General features: G+C 35.4%; 1 protein-coding gene across 1 annotated transcript in view; it reads right to left on the bottom strand.

Moving 5' to 3' along the window:
- Positions 1-349: 349 nt before the first annotated feature.
- The window catches only part of MFSD3_3 (Major facilitator super domain-containing protein 3), a gene marked incomplete at both ends in the record, with an annotated part of 48,536 nt that continues 29,512 nt past the window's right edge, over positions 350-19,373 (bottom strand). Inside the window, 7 exons of the mRNA XM_051218404.1 lie at positions 350-721; positions 2,231-2,400; positions 4,044-4,378; positions 5,485-5,669; positions 8,764-9,056; positions 9,471-9,628; positions 13,917-14,314. Of these exons, the coding sequence (XP_051073330.1) occupies positions 350-721; positions 2,231-2,400; positions 4,044-4,378; positions 5,485-5,669; positions 8,764-9,056; positions 9,471-9,628; positions 13,917-14,314 (1,911 nt within the window). The remainder of the gene's footprint in view (positions 722-2,230; positions 2,401-4,043; positions 4,379-5,484; positions 5,670-8,763; positions 9,057-9,470; positions 9,629-13,916; positions 14,315-19,373) is intronic.

The following is a 19,373-nucleotide window of genomic DNA, read 5'->3' as shown; positions in this document are numbered from 1 at the left end:
AACGGTTATCATCATTCATTCCTAATAGGATAATATTTTTCACGAATCATTTATGCATAATGAAAATATAAGTAAACAAGGTTACACATTAGTTTACAAAGTTAGAATATCTGCAACACAAAATAGATGACAGTTCTGTTTTTTTGTTTATCTATTTCTTTTAAGAAAGAAGAAAAGTAGCTTTAAATCAATTTTTTCTCACAAATAATTTAAAAAAGGATAAAATTTTCAAATTGTTCTTTATAAGTAGAAAATATTAGTAACCGAATATAAAAATTCACCATAAGTATGAAAATATCCATCTTGGTAATAAATGAATAAAAAAATAATCAGTGGCCATATATATATATTAATTGTTCAATAGTAATTTGATTTCACCATTAATATTATTATTATTATTAGTAGTAGTAGTAGTAGTAGTAGTAGCAACAGCAGCAGTACTAGTAGTATCAGCATTGTTTTCCATACTTTCAAAATTATCAGTTATATCTAATGACTGATTTTCCGTTTTACGACAACAGTTAAATTTACGACCAAAACAACTGTATTCATCAGTAGTTGGATTGTAATAAAATTTCGTTACTGGTAAACTTTGCAAATATTTTGCTTTTGGATAAAAGAACCATATAAATAATATTAAACCAATGAAGAAAAGAGCTATCACTTCAATATAGTATCCATCGAATACTTTAACGCATGATTCTATTGGATTAATACATGTCTATTTTGAATTGAAAAGAAAAAGAAAAGTAAATTAAAGTTGATATTTTACACTGAGTTTATAGACATTTATCTATCTATTTATAATCAATTTCCTGTAATAATTAAAATCTTGCAAACATAACAAGAAAAAGAATAGTGAAGTAATTAGGTGAATATAATGAAAGAAAATATCGTATGCATGTAAATATCATGATTCTCAACAATTTGGTATACATACAGTTACCGAAAACTGTTGCTTTCCTGTTACATTAAAAGTGACGAAATGTAAGAACTAATGTGTTGAGTTTCAAGACAAAATTTTAGTGACGTTATCTGGACAAAGAAGTGAATACTTTAATTTTTAAAAATTACCACTTTGTTTATGAGTGTTACATTGAACTAGAAAAGCTTAACAAAACACATCTATCTTCATGATTACTTTTTATGTTTGTTGAACTTAATGAACTAAGTTAGTTATATTATGGTAATAACCGTTACGAATTCCCAGCAAGTTTGCAATAAAACATCTTTTATAAATGGGCATTTTATGGGAAAGAAAACAATAATATTGTAAAGTGTAAACTAATTTTACACAATTAGTAAACCTATAATTGTCTTCTATAGATTACTCTGACTGTACACCAAAACAATAACGATATATGAACTTGTAATACAGATACAGATTTTCCATCTTTTCGAACCTGTAAAAGAATTAAAAGAGGTTTTTCTGAGTCCTAGATCGGACTGATCACTCAAGGGTTAAAGATTAGTGTTCTCATTACGAATTGACATCACCGATAATGTAAACATGCTCTGTAGCCATATTTATATATGAATTTCGCTCAAAAAACAAGAGATGTTCCATTATTTCGTCCACAAACTACAGTGTCACTATGTTCATTTCAGGGTTAAGGGTAAGTTCAATAATTCCAGACAATTAAATGATCAAAGACGGAAACCTTAACCACTATCTTTCCACTGTTTTAGAACCAGGTTGGTGAATATTCTCGTCCACTAGGTAAAAGTGATTGCTAGCTACGGATTTTTCTATACTTTTGTAACCTAAGATACTCTCCTCTTCTAATCTATATTTCGTAACTCTTTTGTTTTTTACTTATAATAGTCTTCAATATCACTTTAATTAACCCTAATAACACCTTCAGTTGTACAGACAAAAACAATTTAATTATGTTACTCGATTACCAAAATAATCAATTATTAACTTTGTTTTTGGACGCTTCCTTTAGGTACGCACACCCGTATATTGTTATCATTTAAATTATATGATCCAGTACAAGTGCATACAGTTGATTAGTCTTGAATAGGACGAATCACACGTTCTGGATCCCACAGTTATCCAACATTCATCTCTGCTTAAAATACTAAAATATTATCAAGTCCATTTCTTTTGTCATGAATCCTACTAGTTATTAGTAGATAGCATTACAACAAACTGTGTTATCATTGAAAAATGAACATACATTGAAAATATTGTACAAAGTATAGCATGTAAATTATATTCACATACGTTATTTCCATCTAAAGTATAGCAAGTGGTATTTTCAGTAGCCAATGAACTATTTAAAAATATCCCACTAGTGTTTGTATGTATTCCAGAATGACTGGCATTTTTCGTACATGAATGAATTGTCAAACGCTCTATTAGAGCGAGAGAGACAGTAGTTCCTAAAGCACCAGCTATTTTGAACAAATCAAAAATAACCAATATGAAACGATCAGATCAGTTAACATTCAAAATAAGTAAACTATTATTCTTGAAATTAATTTATACAACTTTATAGCTACTTTAAATAAATTCACTATACAAACATTTAATTGAGATGGATCGTCTGTACACTATATTAATGAGTCACATTGGTGCAAACATGTCTCTGCATTCACATACATATCGTAAGAGAGATGGTAAGGTGGTTAAAGTATATTACTTCCAAGTATCAGATTGTAAGATGAAACACCACATTGGTTAATCCAGATTAGGCATTAAGACGATATTGCTTTCTTTTAAATTTAGCTGTTGGTATATTTTGTGTTCTAACGCTCGAACATCAACTCACCAGCAGCATCCTAAGAATTAGAAATCTTCTGTCACTGGGCACCGAACACAAAAACAAGAAGTAGGGAATATTCAAGGTTTATTTATAAGGTCAGTTTATATATTTTAAAAAAAGTTTACAGAATTACATGTGACCTTGAGTTCCTAAAAGGTACTAGAAATCGTCTTAAAGTTGGTAACATAGTCGATAATTGTTCAATCGGACAGCAAAAAAATAATTCGTCGTTGTTTAACATTCTCTTGCAAATATCTCAAAAATCCTACCTGGTCGAAGAACTTTTCAACATCTCCCTAACCACTGAAAACTTTTACATAGAATTATTGGAAACTCCTATACCTATTCTGGTATAAGTTATGAAAGTGAGTGGAAGTATCCACAACTACATTTTACTTGTGGAAAAAAATTAACCAAGTACAAACTTATACATGAAAATAAAACAGAAAATCATAATAAAATGTCTTTTGGTTCAAATAATTACGTTTTAGTCTACAATTACAAATCAAATGGAGAGCCTGATGAACATTTCACTGATAAAGCCAAACATAAATTCTTATAATGTACTTAACAAGATAAAGACAAAGACCCCTGTGAAACAAATATCAAACTTGAATGACCAGCAATACTTTTAGCCAACACTAATGTATCCATTTCAAATATACAGTTGTCATTAATGTTTACATTTGAACTGATCAATTGTAGCAGTTATTACACTCTACAATACTGGGATTCATTTAGTAGCAAGTTTTAAACATGATAAAGTATTGTTTCACTTTAAGGATAAAAATTTTCAGATGAATACTGGGTATATTTAATAGTTGACTATTTGAAGCTCTATGATGAACAATATAAATATATATCTCATACCTATCTAGACACGTTTAGAAACGTGTCACACAAGTGAACTCAATAATTTAAATGAACTTCTAAAGATAACTTTATATTTTCAAGAAATTTTACTCGATTAAGAAAAATGAATGATGGACATTTCGACATTAAATGACACATAAGTGAACATAAGGAAGTGATCATTATGGTTAACTCATATTGACCATATGAACGTGATTTTTTTATTTGATTATACTGACTCATATATTGTGGTAATATCAAATGACTCTTAAATCAAAGTTGGACAATGAACGTTAGTGAATGATCATTTCATTTCTTCATCATAATAACCATATTAGCAGCATTAGAGAAAAAAATAACACAAACAGATAATTTAAATAGACAAAATTGCAAACAGCACAAAAACAGCATATCTCATACCAAGATTTACTACAGTATTCAATAATGTCATATAGGTTCCTCCAATAATCGGATCACTTATTTTGGCATGAAACGCATGAAATTGTACATATATAATTGTTGATGTAATTTTATCCAAAAGGAAGCCACTTATCAATATTGCATAGAATATCAATGGAAATGAATAAGTTGGTTTATCTTTCATTAAAATAATTGTATGATTATTAATATTATTAGTTGTGTAATTATTTAATGTTGTCATATTCGAATTATTCATCATTATGGTATCATTTGAAATCATTCGAAAATGCGGTATGAAATGAATAATTGGAATAAATAAACAATTTGTCAGTAACCTGGATCATTTTCAAAGTAACAAACACAGAAACTTGAACAGTAATAACACGATAATAAAGTAATGTGAACACTTCTCCAAAGTTGTTAAAATTAGAATTTTAATGACATAAATTTTTCTACAAGTAAATAAGTTAGCTTTTGCACAAACAAGTGACTATCAGGACTCAGTAGCTAAGTGGATAACGCGATAGCATTTGAAGCGAACGGTGCTGGGTTCGAGTCCCAGAGTGAACATCAACTCCGAGATGCCGGTATATCCAGCTGACGAGTCGCAAATAGGGTGAAACGCACGTCTTGGATTCCCCTGCTAGCCACAATCTATCTTTGCTTATAATGCTTGTGAATTAAGGCAATATTGAGGCAATACTCACAGTATGCACATATACCAATAGAGACTGATTAATTGTAGTCCTAAACATCAATGGGAAGATTCAAGTAAACAATACCAAGTGAATTTAATAAGCTAAACTTTGCCGAATCATTTATAACTACAAAATTTCTGCTTAGATTGTAATAGTCTAAGCCAATAAGATATAAACCAAATGATAAATAGATGTTGACAAGTGCACATTATGGCCAAAAGTTGGTTGAACTTTCTGAGTATAGTGACACGCTATTGGTTGAAAATGTGGTTCGATTTATTGGGGAAGATGTATGTTTATAAGTGAGTCATGAACGTATTTTCGAATCGATTTAGCCAATAAACGTTCTGTCCTATCCGAACGAAAACAGAAGAAATGTTATCTTCCAGAACTAATTTATGGAATATTATTATATATGTACTCATATTGTAGAATTACTAAGTAATTAGATTATATGTATCGTGAATCAATAACAACTTAGCGTCGATTCAAGATCATTGGTGCTGAACGGATTATGACTGGTGTTTTCTTACGTGAATTTAGACAGCAGGCCATAATCCATAACACGTTCCGTACTCACTCTTGCTTTTCTCACTCAAGTAGATGGCTGTGTTCCCGTATAAGAAACTAGCATATCAGTAGCAGGCTAGAACGACCACAAAAAATAACAGATTGCATTAATGGTGATGAAAATACAAAGTGATTACATCAGTAAAACCATATCAATTAGCAAAAATAATTACCTTGGTAAAAATATCATTAGACCAGAAGTCAATGGTTTCGGTCCAGTAGTAAAACGCATAAATAAGAAGGGTAAAAAAAAATCCATTGGCAAAAATCCAAGGTTTAATAATGCCAGTTTCTCTCTAGAAAAACCCTGTTCGATTATCTTTAAACTTGTAGCTCTATATGTACCAAAAGCACATACCTAATAATAGTAATAATAATGATAACAATAATAATGGGAAAAAAATAACACAATTAAACAGGTAAGTTTATCAAAAAGAAATAATTGAGCTCCACTGATCGAGTTAGAGCTTATGAAGAACTGTTATTGGAATTGTTAACCTTAAATGGTATTCATCAAGGCTATCAACATTCTCTATTTTTGTTTAACTTCATCATATGTGATTTTTTTTAGAAATAGCTCTCTCGTAGCCTGAATTTTCAGTAGCTGGTGTTTTACCAGGAAACTCACTTGTTGACTTGGAATAAGCAGATAGTATACTTTCTTCGGTGAAAACGTCGTCAAAATAAAGAGTCTTCTAACAACCTTAAGGAACGATGCAACAATTTTTGGATGTGATTCTCCCTCTAAATGCGGAATGTTGCTCCAAGACTGGTCTGCGTCAACGTCTAGCTTAATGATAGTCAGTGAGGTAGTTAAGCGAGTCAACCACTTAACTAATCTTGGAGCTCTTATCAGCCCTGGTTGGTTGATGTTTGATGAAATCTCGGTTGGTTGGTTGGGCATAAGGTATTAGGTAAAGATGGGAAATCGACTGATGAGGTAGAAAATCTTCATTAACAGAGGTGATTGAGAAATGTATTAGGTAAACACAAACACCGCCTACCTATACCCCCGATTATGGCTGGCGTAGGAGCAGGCTGTTAAAAATCTAGGAGTGATCAAATCAAGACGTACTATCAGTCTATAAATATACTAATTATTGGACTGAGACATAAAGCTTGATGTAGATTACTTGACTGGGGTCCACCCAACCACCCTTAACCAGTGGTGAGCGACTTTGGATAACATGGCTCGAGTGAGTTCATTCTTTATGTCCCCTTATTCTCTGAGTTCCAAAATTTCATACTAAGTCTTCTCTCTTTCCTTCCATAGTTAATCTGTTCTACTGCTACTGATCCTGTTACTACTTTTACCAACGTAGGATTTGTCTTGAAACAATTGTGCTAAAGTGTTGTGGCAACTTGAATTAATCCACATGTGTCATGTTCTGTGTTGCATATGATCGACTGACTGACTTATAATTGTTTCAAATTACATGCATATTAGGGAAAGAAGGATCATTAACCAAAATCTGTGAAGTCGAAATAAGTTTTATTTTATTTCTACCAATAACTAATTCAAAGAAACCCCATCTAAAACGTAGTATCATAAGTTAATCGGCTAATGTAGATACTAGCATTAAAATCCCTCATTTACTATAATTTGACTCTTATAAAATGGATTGCTCAACAATCTGAGGAGAACATTAATTTTATTAGATATCAAAGCCAAAAGTAATCATGTATAACTTCGACATTACCAATAAGTATTTGTGGATTTCTAATCTGAGACCATCACATTATCAGTAAACATTATATTTTACACGTACGTTTCACAAGTCTAAACTATCGTTCACTAAGCACTCTACAGTATCAACGTTAAAACTTGAAAACATCTACCAATTATGGTCAACACTCATTTTGAAAACGAATGATCGTTTCATAATTGAATGAAATTGTGCGAAGCTTGTATTAAATTAGGTATCATTGAATTCATAGTTATTGAATAGACAGCCACAATTATAGGGAAACTAGAATATACTTCGCACAGTAAATAAACCTCGGGAAATATACTTCATACATTTTTGAAAACCAAAATAATTTTTAGTAAAACAAAAGATTAGAAAAACCGACAAAGTACAATTAAACAGAGAAATGAATGGTCAATGGCTGTTTTACAACCTTCAATGTTATTCTTGATCAATCATTTATGACCTGATACAGTCCCATCTTAGTTGAATATTCTTTATGTCCATGACAAACTCAAGTTTGATAATACGTTAATTCAGTCTGTCAATGATTTGTACGTCTGAATTCTACTGATTAAGTTTGTTAAGGCTGGTTATTTGAGCAAATCATCAGTTTCACTATTTACATTACTTCAGTACATCATTAATCGATGGTGCATTTATAACCTTAAAAACTGGGAAGAATCTGTTAAAACATAGTGTACCAGGAACGTTTTAAGGGTTGTATTCAATACAATCATATTGAAAATATTGGAAATCGAAAACATTGTCAATTTACTTTCAGTAAGCATAATTCACTTGATGAATTAAGATCGTCCATGCACCCAAAATAAAAACAGTATATTTAATTAAAGTCTTGTTCGAATGATAAAGAAAAATATTGTCTTTTATTTAACTGTTGTCTAACTAACGATACTATCACGATCTATATTTTTTCCTAAAAAACAAACCTCCATTTCTGGGTTCAGAAAAGAAAATTGAAAGTGAACACATATTTCCCATTGCTTCAACGCCTTTCATTCAGGGATTTAAGAATCCTAGATTTGATATGTCAGCTAAAAATCTCACGAGAAAATTGATGTACCAAACTAAAAAGATATAAATTACAAAGAAACTGTTCGCAGTTTTTAAAGAAGTATGGAATTTCAGATAAACAAAACAATATTTGATCCATAACCAAACAACAATTCAAAGAAGTAAAACAAACTGAAATATGTTGCTAAAAAAATAACTGAAAATTAGTATACAAAGTTTGAAATGTATACTGAAGTGGTCAAATATGAACACTAGTTATGTCAGATTAAAAATACAACGATATATGTTCAAAATAAACGTGAATGTTCACGATCAAACTGATTCGGCTTAATGACTAAAATGTTGAAGAAAACCTTCAACTGAATTGGTGAATAAGATAGTGAGCTAATTTGCATAAATCTCTCTAAAAATCGAAGGTTTGGTTCATCAATATCAACATTATACCCTTCCGTTTTGTACAGTATACATATCCGAAAATTATGCAACAAACTGAATAATACACAATAAAGGACTATGAAAGCTTAGGTTGCCGAACAATGCCTATTGAATATATAAATATAGTTCTGTATATTACCCACTGAGAACAAATTCGGATTAAAATACTTTAACTTCGCCAGTAATAATTTAAAACAGGAAAAAAATATAGAATCCTTTCTCAAACAATCATACGGTATCACGTACACACAAAAATCAATTAACATGGATAATTAATATAACTGCTTTACTCGCCTTTGCTAAAACTAACAATACCAAATACAACGCGACAGGTTTCAGTTGAATAACACCAATAATAGTCTTATATGTATTAAGCAATGAGACTTTTTCACTTCCATCCGTTTGTTCGTTTTTATTTGCCGTCTGTTCACTGTTCAATGAGTGCGTCGAGTATTTCGATTTACTGAATAAACGACTTTTTACGAAGTGACGTATAATCCCATCCAATTTCGAGCCTTTTTCATGTTTAAATATTACCAAAACTGTGTTAAATATCATGAAACCAAAACCCCATGCATAGAGAAAACCTGTTTAAAAGCAAAAACATATCAAATAATTAGCAATATGTAAGAAAAGAAAAACCATTTCTTTACAGCGCTCAACAACAAAATATCAAGTTCACACTTGATACGATAAAAATAAATCTATCACGCACAAGTATCTATCAAAACTGCCATATAATCACATTAGAATGACCATCATTATATAAACCCTATGACTGATAATCTTGTATCTCAAACATAACTTTATGACATCTTATCAAGATCCCCCTAACAATGATTACCATAAGAATGATTCTGACTTTTACATTGATATCACTGATATACTAAGAAAGTTCAATAAACCCTCTAAACATTTGATCAAATCACATCGATAAATTGTACAATAATAATAAAATTTGCAAAACTAATTCATGATATTTTTGTACAATATATACAGACCGGAAAATGTTATTAATCCTTTGTCTGCTATAGGCGTTCGTCTAAGATATTTGTTAGGAATATCAGGAGATTCTAAGCAAACTAAGAGAATAAATGATAACGCATAACCAAGGCTCTGTCCAACTTTATTACAAGTAGAAGCCAAACCAACATTCTTCCTAAAAAATTTTAATAGGAAAAAATAAAATATTGTATGAATTGAGTTCAACATATTATTAAAGTATGAATTTAAAGAATCTAGACAGATTTTTGATGTACAATTGATGGAAATATAGCTGTTTATTAAATATTTCACTAATTTACTAAAAATAAATTACAATTAATGAACAAAAATGGGACAGAAAATTCACTTATAATAATGAGAATGGCACCTAAATATTGTATATGATGAGTAAGGACTTAAAGATGTTACAGATATCAGCTCTTAACAATGTTGCCGTCCGTAACAAATTTCTAACTGAGAATTCCAAAACCAGTCAACGCAGAATTCAGCAAAGAAGTAGTTCGATTATATATTTAGAAGATCGTCGATGCGCAGTGAAGTATATGATCTAAGCTGACTAGTTGTCGTATTGTCAATTAACAATAACAGCAGACACTAAATTTCGCAATACCTATATCTGAAATCATCTGGTTTTATGATGGTCGGAGATTTTTTCTAAACGAATAGCTTGGGATTATTTCCACGATCAAAGGCTTTTATTCAGTTAGTTAACCTCTGAAATTATTCACAAATTTATCTAGACAACTAAGAAATATAGACTAAATGGTTATCTTTAAATAACATTAGGCTATAATAATGTTCAAAAATGATTTTTATTAGCAACTGATATATTTTCCGTTGTAAATGATATACAATAACGAATGTAATCTAACTTTCACATTTGAACGAATTCATTCAAATCAGTCCGTCAAATACCTAAAATACAGAATCAGTTACATAAATGCATTGATCCAAGTCGCCATATTTCAACAATAAAAGAAGATGAGGAAAGCCATAGAAGTACTCACTTCAGTGGTAGTAATACATGTAAATAAATATTGCACATGAGGAAATGATACAGGGAGAAAGGATTGGTTCATAGAGAGTATGTATAAAGTAATTTTAATCTCATGGTTTAAGGGAAGACAAAGAGCGTATACACTTACGTCATTGTGATCGATTCTGAGCTACGTCACCCAGTCTCACACCACTCGTTATGACGGTCGCAAGGACCCCAACAAAGTAGTCTGCATCTAACAACATGGCTCAGACTAAATGTTAGTGACTTTATCAACTGATGCCATGTTTTGGTTCAGCCACTTCAACACCAGTCAGCATCACGTGTCGTGGTTGTAGGTGGTTGGGCGTGTCTAATACATAGCCCAAACATTTCAGTCGATGTAGATACACAACCTCATCAACTGATTTACCATCATTCCCTAATACCCTGAGCCTAAACTCACTAATAATTAGCCAGTGATTCCAGAACATGTGAGCAATATTTCTAAGACATCTGTGATCAAATACTAGTAACTTACGAGTATCTTTTACTCTTAATTGGCCACGTTTCGCAGCCGTAAAGTGAGACAGAACGAACTGCTGCGCAGTATACTCGTCGTTAATATTTATAGACAGATATCTCGCCTTCGCTATAGGTGACGTAAGTTGGCAAAAGCCAGTCGAGCTTTCTGAGGTTGCAAAATCAGATGACAGTTCACCATAAGCTCTGACTGGACTAGTAGCGTTCGAGCAAAGAGCTCTCACAAGATTTATGTATTTCCGAAGTACACTTTTAAATGACATAAACTGCCACGGAATCTCGCGGTCTACGGAGTCAAATGCTGCTTTTAAGTCAAGAAAGACCACCACTGTCGGACGCCGATAAGCATGCCTGTGTTCTACATTAAGAAGAACCATTAGAGTTGAACTCAGTAATGAGAAAGGCAAGGCAAGTTCCAGGAGAAGTCACACTTAAGCAATTTTGAAAAAGGGGCTGATCCAAATGTTGCTTAAGAAGATATGCAATCAGCTGTGGAAACAGCAGCAATATCTATTAGTGATTTGAACCAAAGGGTTACGAAAAACCAGTGAATCTCTGCGACATCTGTTGCACTCATAGACTCCCGCAAACTTACCACATCAAACTCTGAACACCATGAAGAGAGAGAAAAATTCAGATCAAAGCTGACCAAAAGTCTACAGAACGATCGTGAGCAGTGGTGGGCAACGAAAGCAAAAGAGATGAAGGAGGAATCAACTGTAGGTAAAACAAGACAGCTTTCCAGAATAATAAAAGAAACCGGGATTAAAAAGTCGAGTGTAAGTGAGAAAATCTCGGAAAAAGACGGCAACCATATAAGCCGTCAGTCTAGATGTTTAGAACAATGGCCAGAATATCTTAAGCAACAACTCAACTGTCTACTGCAACTGTACGCAGACTACAATCTGTTTCTGGCTAGCTCGCACTATTGACACAGTAATCGCCGATGTGCTACCCAGCATCCTACCTCTGCATCACAAACCTGAACTCAAATTGATCACATCGCCATCATATACACCTGCCGTGGTTGTGTACAAGACTACTGCTCCTTTTTGGAGTACCTATCTGAACTCTAATCATGCCCTTCTTTGCGCTAATCTTACCTCACATTCCAACAAATTCATCGTCCGAAACGAATCGATCTCAGCAAATTGATTGCAGCTGCTGTTGCAACGAAATATCAAACAGAGCTAGGTTCAAGGCTAGCTACCAGCCCACTGAAATGTATGGATGAGCAGTGGTTGCAATTGCATGACACCATGAAAATGGCGAGTAAAGTCGCATGACGCTTCGCGAAACGTCCCGCTTATAGGCACTGGGTTTCTTCAGGCTACTTACAACTCATTGGAGTTCGTCGGTCTACTCAGAATGACAACGAGTTTAACCACAGACGAAGAGTTTTACGTGGTAAAATCGTGCAAACCTTGCGAAAGGACCGAGAAGCCTAGTGGTCGGAGCATGTCAACGAGTTGGAAGCAGTAGCTGCATCTGGTTACTGCTGGAAGATCTCTCAACTCATCCGAGTCACTGGCAGCGACAAGTCTGGAGTGAGTAAAACAACCTGTAAATATGACAAGATGCCATTCACTAAAATCTACCGACGTCTCGGATGATGGGCAGAGTTTTTCGAGGAGCAGTTCAACCGGTTCGCTGCCCCGGCAACATCGATCTGACTGTCCTGCTCTCCATGGCCTTTGATGACTGATCCACTGAACAAGATGGAAGTCTGTAAAGAAACTTCAACTCTTCAAGCGCTACAAATCAACAGGCCCATATGACTTGCTCCGGCCCTTTATAAGGATGGTGGCGTCCTTCTGGTTAAGAAAATGACTGAGTTGTTTACAAAGGTCTGACAATTAGAGGGTGTTTCAACATCATGCAATGAGTCGATAGTTGTTCCTATCTTTAGAAAGGATTCACATCGTTTCTGCAAAAACCAAAAGAGGACAAGTCTACTTCCGATTGCGTCCAAACTATTGGCTCACGTCATATTTAGTAGATTGTTCAAAACCCGAGAAAGATTGACTCGCGAGGAGCAGGATGGCATTTGTTCTGATCGAGGATGTATTGATCATATCTCCACCCTCCGACAAGTGTTAAAACACCGTCATACCACAGGTCGACCACCGTAGTATTTCTTGACATTAGTGACGCTGTGGTGTATGCTAATGATATCGATAGGCAGGGTTTCCCAACCTCACCATTCCTCCTCAACTTCGCCATCAATGACGTTCTGAAAACAGCTCTGGTGGATGTAGGTAATGGTGGTGCGGATCTGTCATCTGGATAAAGACTTTTCGACATGGAGTATGCGAATGATATTCTCTTACTGTGCGATGATACCCAAGCCATGCAATCCGCACTCAGCCAGTTGGCAATCAGTTCCCGTATGTATGGCATGTGCTTTGTACCTTCCAAGTGCAAAGTACTTTCATAAAACTGACAGGACCCTGTTCCTCCACATCGTGAATTATTTGCCGACGCTCGGGCCGGTTGGAAAAAGCGTCGAGATAGTCAGTGTATGACATGGTGTCGTGGTATGAAAGAAAGCTGTACAGGACTGGCTTCTGTTGGTCCCTCACGACTCCATGGTTGGCGTCATAGAGATCGTGCAACATAGTGGCTGGAGACTTTATCAGACATGGCTCAGAATAGAAGACAGTGACGGCACCGCTGTAAATTTCTTCATAAAAATGAACGCAACTGCTTTCTGGTTGTATTTTTCCTAACTGAACTGTTTCTCCCATTATTATTTCACTCTCATACACTAATTTCTGTCCGTTATCCTTCTTTTCATTATGCGCACTTGACATTCTCTGTTTTTTCAGTCTTATTGTTATTGTGTGACGCACATGTATTTGGTGCCCCCCTGTACCAATGTTTGTGCTCAAATACATAAAATAACAAATATAAAACAACTTACTTCGATAGCAATGTCAAGGCCCAGCCATCAACCGCAACATCTTGTGTAGCTGTCAAAAATGTAAGTACGAAAAATGCTATAGTTAAGGGTATTATAGCAACTGGATGATGTGATCCTAACTGACTATACGCTTTGTTAGGGTCACGTCCAAACAAATCATCGATACGACTTGCTAGCACAATTAACTCAATTCCAATCGCATACTGAGTTATTATGAGCCACGTTTTCCGTCTTCCAATAAAATTGACGTAAATTGAATCAACTATTGGAGCCCAGAGAAGTTTCATAGCATGAGGCCAAGCTGATATTGAAAATGTTGCTTGTAAATTATAGCCACCGGTACGGTAATTTGATTGAAGAAGAAATGGAATCGCAGCAGAAATGCCGATAGAAATGCCCTATTAAAAATTAATAAATAATTTGGACTTGTCGAAAATAGAACTATTAATTTTCAGCTGTACAGAAAAAATTAAAACCAACAATTTTTCCCTAAAATACGATGTTTGTACCAAATATCGTATCACAACACTTGATTTTACGAACTTTACCATAGGCATTATTCACTAACTGTTATTAACTTTAAAAGGCTGTGTTTTCTTAAAGTACTTAACTCTGCTTTTACAAGTTCTTTATCAAGGCTGTTGAATATTCACGGTCTTTACTAAGCTAACAAACCAATATTTATAAAACACACCAAAACCAATGATCTTCCATAAAGCGCTTTGATATAATCAAATCACCAAATCAGTTGTCGCAATAAAACAGTGTTCAGAAAGCTGAGTCTCATTGATATCTCAAATAGGAATATATTTTAGCAATGTGTGAGTAGTATTGGAACATTGGCACCAAATGTGCCAACATTATAATTTTAAAAAGACTATCTACAACAACGAAGGGCATTTCTTTAGGACAAGGAGGAGGTTATGCGTATTCACTTACATATATAAAGTCTAAGGGAAAGTACGGAAGAAAAATTTGAAGACAAGCCCGTGGATCCAGACATACTACAATGACTATCATTAGAACGAGTGACGAATGGAATATTAAATACGTTAAAAGATACTCAAAAATAGTGCCAATGGCATTTTTAATGGTTTTAGCCATCGTATGAGGCTTCATGTGTCAAAATCTCTATAGAAATATGTGTATCTCACTTAAATAATGGAATTTAGATTGCCCAATCACAACTGTCAGGGTATCTTGTAGTTACCTTTAACTCGAATTTTTGTGGCTTGGAAAGGCAATATAATAAACACAATCATTCAATCAGAGAGTGACAACAAACGTTTCTACACAGTTACTTAAGGTCAAATACCTTGCCCTCCTAAGTAATGACACTCTTGTTTACGATGAAAACAGGCATTTCAGCCCCTTGGTCCTTACAGCTAAATAAAAGTACAGTCAGATTTTGACCATGGTCAGCAAATGTGTACGCTGACAAAATTCGGTCGATTTGTGTAACCAAAATAGCTTATATGTACATATTTTAGGCCCCAACATGAAAATTTACATAACTGAATAAAAAAAGAATAATATCTAAGTATAGATATTGAATAAAATCGATCGTGTATAACCGATGTTTTCACCAACCTGAAAAACATATAGTAGTATTAGTAGGAGAATTGCTGGAATATCTTGATATGAAGTAAAACAGGTGCACAACTTTTTGAACCTAGATGGTAACATTATAAGTGATGCGCAATGTCCGGTGAGCCACGATAAAATGGCAAAACACTCTCCAAATCGCCCGCTGTTTCGCCCTAATGACCTTGAACCGAGCAATTTATTGCAATCAGATTTCAGATTCAGATTTGTGTAGTAAGGACAGGAGGCCTACGGCCTATGTTATTCCTTTTCTAGTATGCTTCTGTGAGTGTCCAGTCTTCTCTTGAAAGAGTCAATTGAAGGTGCGGACACCACTGCTTCAGGTAGCAGGTTCCAAGTATTGATGACTCGGTGTGAAAACCTGTATGCCACGGGTATTCTGTTCGTTCTTGGCTTTTCTACTCGCCTGCCATGTCCTCTGAGGTGTCCCGATCTATTGGGAAGAAAGAGAGAGAATAAGTTAGGTCCGAAATCATTTCTCAGTATTCTGTACATCAATATTAGATCTCCCCTTAGTCTGCGATAGGACAGAGTAAAGAGGTTCAGTTTATCAAGCCGCTCTTTATATGATAAACCCCGGAGTTCAGGAATTGCACGCGTAGCTGCCCTCTGTACCTTTTCTAGTATGTCTGAGTCACCTTTTAAACAGGGGCTTGCAGCCTGAACACAGTTCTCTAACTTAGTTCTCACTAAGTATGTGAATAATGTGGTGAACATGGTAGTATCAAGCTTAGTGAATGTCCTTTTTAAAGCCCAGAGGGTTCGAAACCCCTTGGCTGCGACCTCCCGGCAATGGGCCGTCGTCTTAAGATCATTACTCACTGTCACCCCTAGATCCTTATGAGACCGGACTACTGGTAATGACACATCCCCTATGTTGTACGTATTAACCTTTGAATCCCCCAAGTGCATGTAGACACACTTTTCCGCGTTGATAGGCATCAGCCACTCTTTAGACCAGTTTATCACATTATTTAAGTCTGCCTGAAGAGTAAATGCGTCTTTGTCTCCAGCTACTACTCGCCAAATTTTTACATCGTCAGCGTATAATAACATTGGAGGTTCCTGAGTGAAAACTGCCCCAAAATATTCAGCCATAACCTCAGCTTTTTCCTGATCTTCCTCTATCATTTCAGATTCACTTCCTACTTTAATTAGGTTGGGAATCCAATGATGAATCCTTGTTCTGTAGTTTATGTACGAGAATATTCTCTTGGGCTGCTTGAGTGTAGATTGTGCCAGCTGCATTTCATATTTTCTTTGCGCTTCCCGAATTTTAGTGATACACTCGTTTCTTATCGATCTGTAGCGTTCCATCGTACCTGCTGTGTCAAGGCGGATGGCAACGTCCCAGCATTTCTTCTTTTGTCTCAGTAAACGTCGAATATCCCGCCCCATCCAGGGATGTCCGTGCTTCTTTTTCTTTGGGACAGTCCAGGGTATGTATGGTTGAGTTACCCGATTGTATAACTGCCTGAATAGAGTCCATGTCTCTTGTACTGATGTCTTTGAGTCAATTCCCCAGTTTTCAGCCGATGCTGCGGAGTTAATTGCCTGCATATCTGCCTTCCATATATTGGGACGGGCCGGTGCAACTGTTTGACAGGCAATCTCAGCCATGAATTTGAATAAGATGACTGCATGGTCACTTCTCCCAAGTGGCGGGAGAAAAGCCATTTGACCAACGTCATCACCGTGTGTGAAAACTTAATCTAAAGGAGAGGAAGAGTTTCTTAAGTCGTATCTTGTGGGGTCTCTAATGTGTTGGAATAATGCTAACCCAATCGAGGTTTCTAACAGTTTGCAGTCAAACGACGACATGGTTTGACCCTACTTCTAAGTTAACCCAGTTTATATGTGGTGCATTAAAGTCGCCTACTACAAGACTTTTACCGTTGTTACACCAGGACTTAAGTTTACTTAGGATAAAATCATCTGCTACACATTCTGGACTGCGATATACTACAACTAATTCAATATCTTGCCGTCGGCATTTCAACTTACATCTCACCAGTTCACATGTCCCTGAAACATGTGCTACTGTCTCAGCTAATCTTATAGTTAGGGTACTCTTCGTGTACACAATAACCCTGCCTCCCCTTCGGTTTAATTTATCAGCCCTACTGGTTATGAAACCAGTCAATTGGATTTCACTATCTAATACTTCTGACGTTAACCAAGTTTCCGAGACAGCGATAACGTCCGGTTTTTCTTTATCCACCACTGACTTGAGTTCCGCCATTTTATTTAGTAGGCTGCGGGCATTTGTGTAGCACACTTTTAAGTCTGTGGAGAGCTTTCCCTTGCCACCCAGAGTGGCTTGGGGATCGTTTTGCTCCGAACTTTTACAATCTGAAAACCCTTAAGAACGAGGTTTCTTTCACCGTTTCGGCGACGCTCGTTTATCTCCGCTTCTGCAGCTCTTCTCTTAATACGGTCAGTTAGGCTGAGGTCCTCACGGACATATATTCCGGATCCAATCAGTTTAAGTGAAGTACTTAGAACCAGGTTCCTTTCTTCCACCGTGTTGAATGTAACCTTTAGGAAGCGGCTTTTCTGAGGACTTTCGGAATCCACCTTTTTTCCTATTCTATAAAGCTTACAAATACTGACTCCTGAAACTGTATGTGGGAGTGGTTTACTTAATGATGTCTTAATATGATTGAGATCATGTTCAAATCTCGCCTTTGTTTCTTTATCTGAAGATTCCCTTATCTTATGAAAAATGACTGATCTCTCAGAGAGATCTGTCTTTTCATTCACTGAGGATTTTTCTTCCGATAACATCCCTTCCAATACCTTGCTGACCAGCTGCGTTTTGCCCAGTCTTTTTCTTCCCATTTCTTTTTCTCCTTACTGAAGTCCATTTGTCACCACTCAAAACAGCCACACCTGAACTACGTGGAACGGTGACAGTTTTATCCGGATCTTCTATTTCGACTAGAGGTGTATGACTGCCGATGTCAATATCAAGCGACACTTCATTCCTCGTTAATGTCAACGGAGATCTCACGTTCCCGTCAACCGCAGTCAGGTGTTTAATGGGTCCAGTAGCAGCACTTACTACACTGACATATTCTTCATCGTCAGTGCTCCTGTTATCAGTGCTTCCGCCATCGTTTTTCTTGCAGGCCAAAGCCAATAGGCCCATAGCCTCCTGTATTAGTACCTTTTTATCCGTACAGCAGAACACACAAAGCCAATGCGAGTTAGGCTTCGAGCATCTTTTGTAAGCCTTCGGACTTAGTCGTGTACATATTTTGTGATACCACTTTTTACAGTCGTCACACTGCATTCCCTCCTCAACAGAGAACAAACAGTTTGGTTGCCCACATTTGTGAGTCTTACCAACCATTGTAATTCGATTTAAAAGGTTTAAAAACAAAAAATGATAACAATGTGAACACAAGTGTTAGTCAAGGACTAAAAACAGGTACTCAGGACAAAATGTAGCAAAAAATTTCAAACTTTAACCAAAGAACTCTTAGTTAAAGTAGACCAAGAATGCTTTTTAGTGCAATAAGTACCAAAAGCAAGTATAATCACAACAAGTACAAAAATCACTACCCTTTTTGAAATCAGCCCGTATTTGAATTCCTCCAGGCTGATTGAATGTCTGTGATGCTGTTTGATTTTCAGGTGTTCTCACACTTATGTGGTCCGCTTCTGCGTGGAATTCACAAAGTCTTTGCATAGAACGTAAGCTAAGCTTTCTCTTTCTTTTAGAATACACTTTGGTTCGCTCCTTGCTTTGTGACTGTTTTCTTGAAAATTAGTTGCTTTGTAGCAGTGTAGAGCTACTTCTTTTTGTTGAAGACTTAACCATGTCCAAAAACTGAGACAGAATAAATG

The sequence above is a fragment of the Schistosoma haematobium genome, chromosome 1, assembly GCF_000699445.3.
Source record: "Schistosoma haematobium chromosome 1, whole genome shotgun sequence".
NCBI classification, from domain to species: Eukaryota; Metazoa; Platyhelminthes; class Trematoda; order Strigeidida; family Schistosomatidae; genus Schistosoma; species Schistosoma haematobium.
The sequence above is the reverse complement of the archived record's forward strand: the minus strand, read 5'-3'. Positions and strand labels throughout refer to the sequence as shown.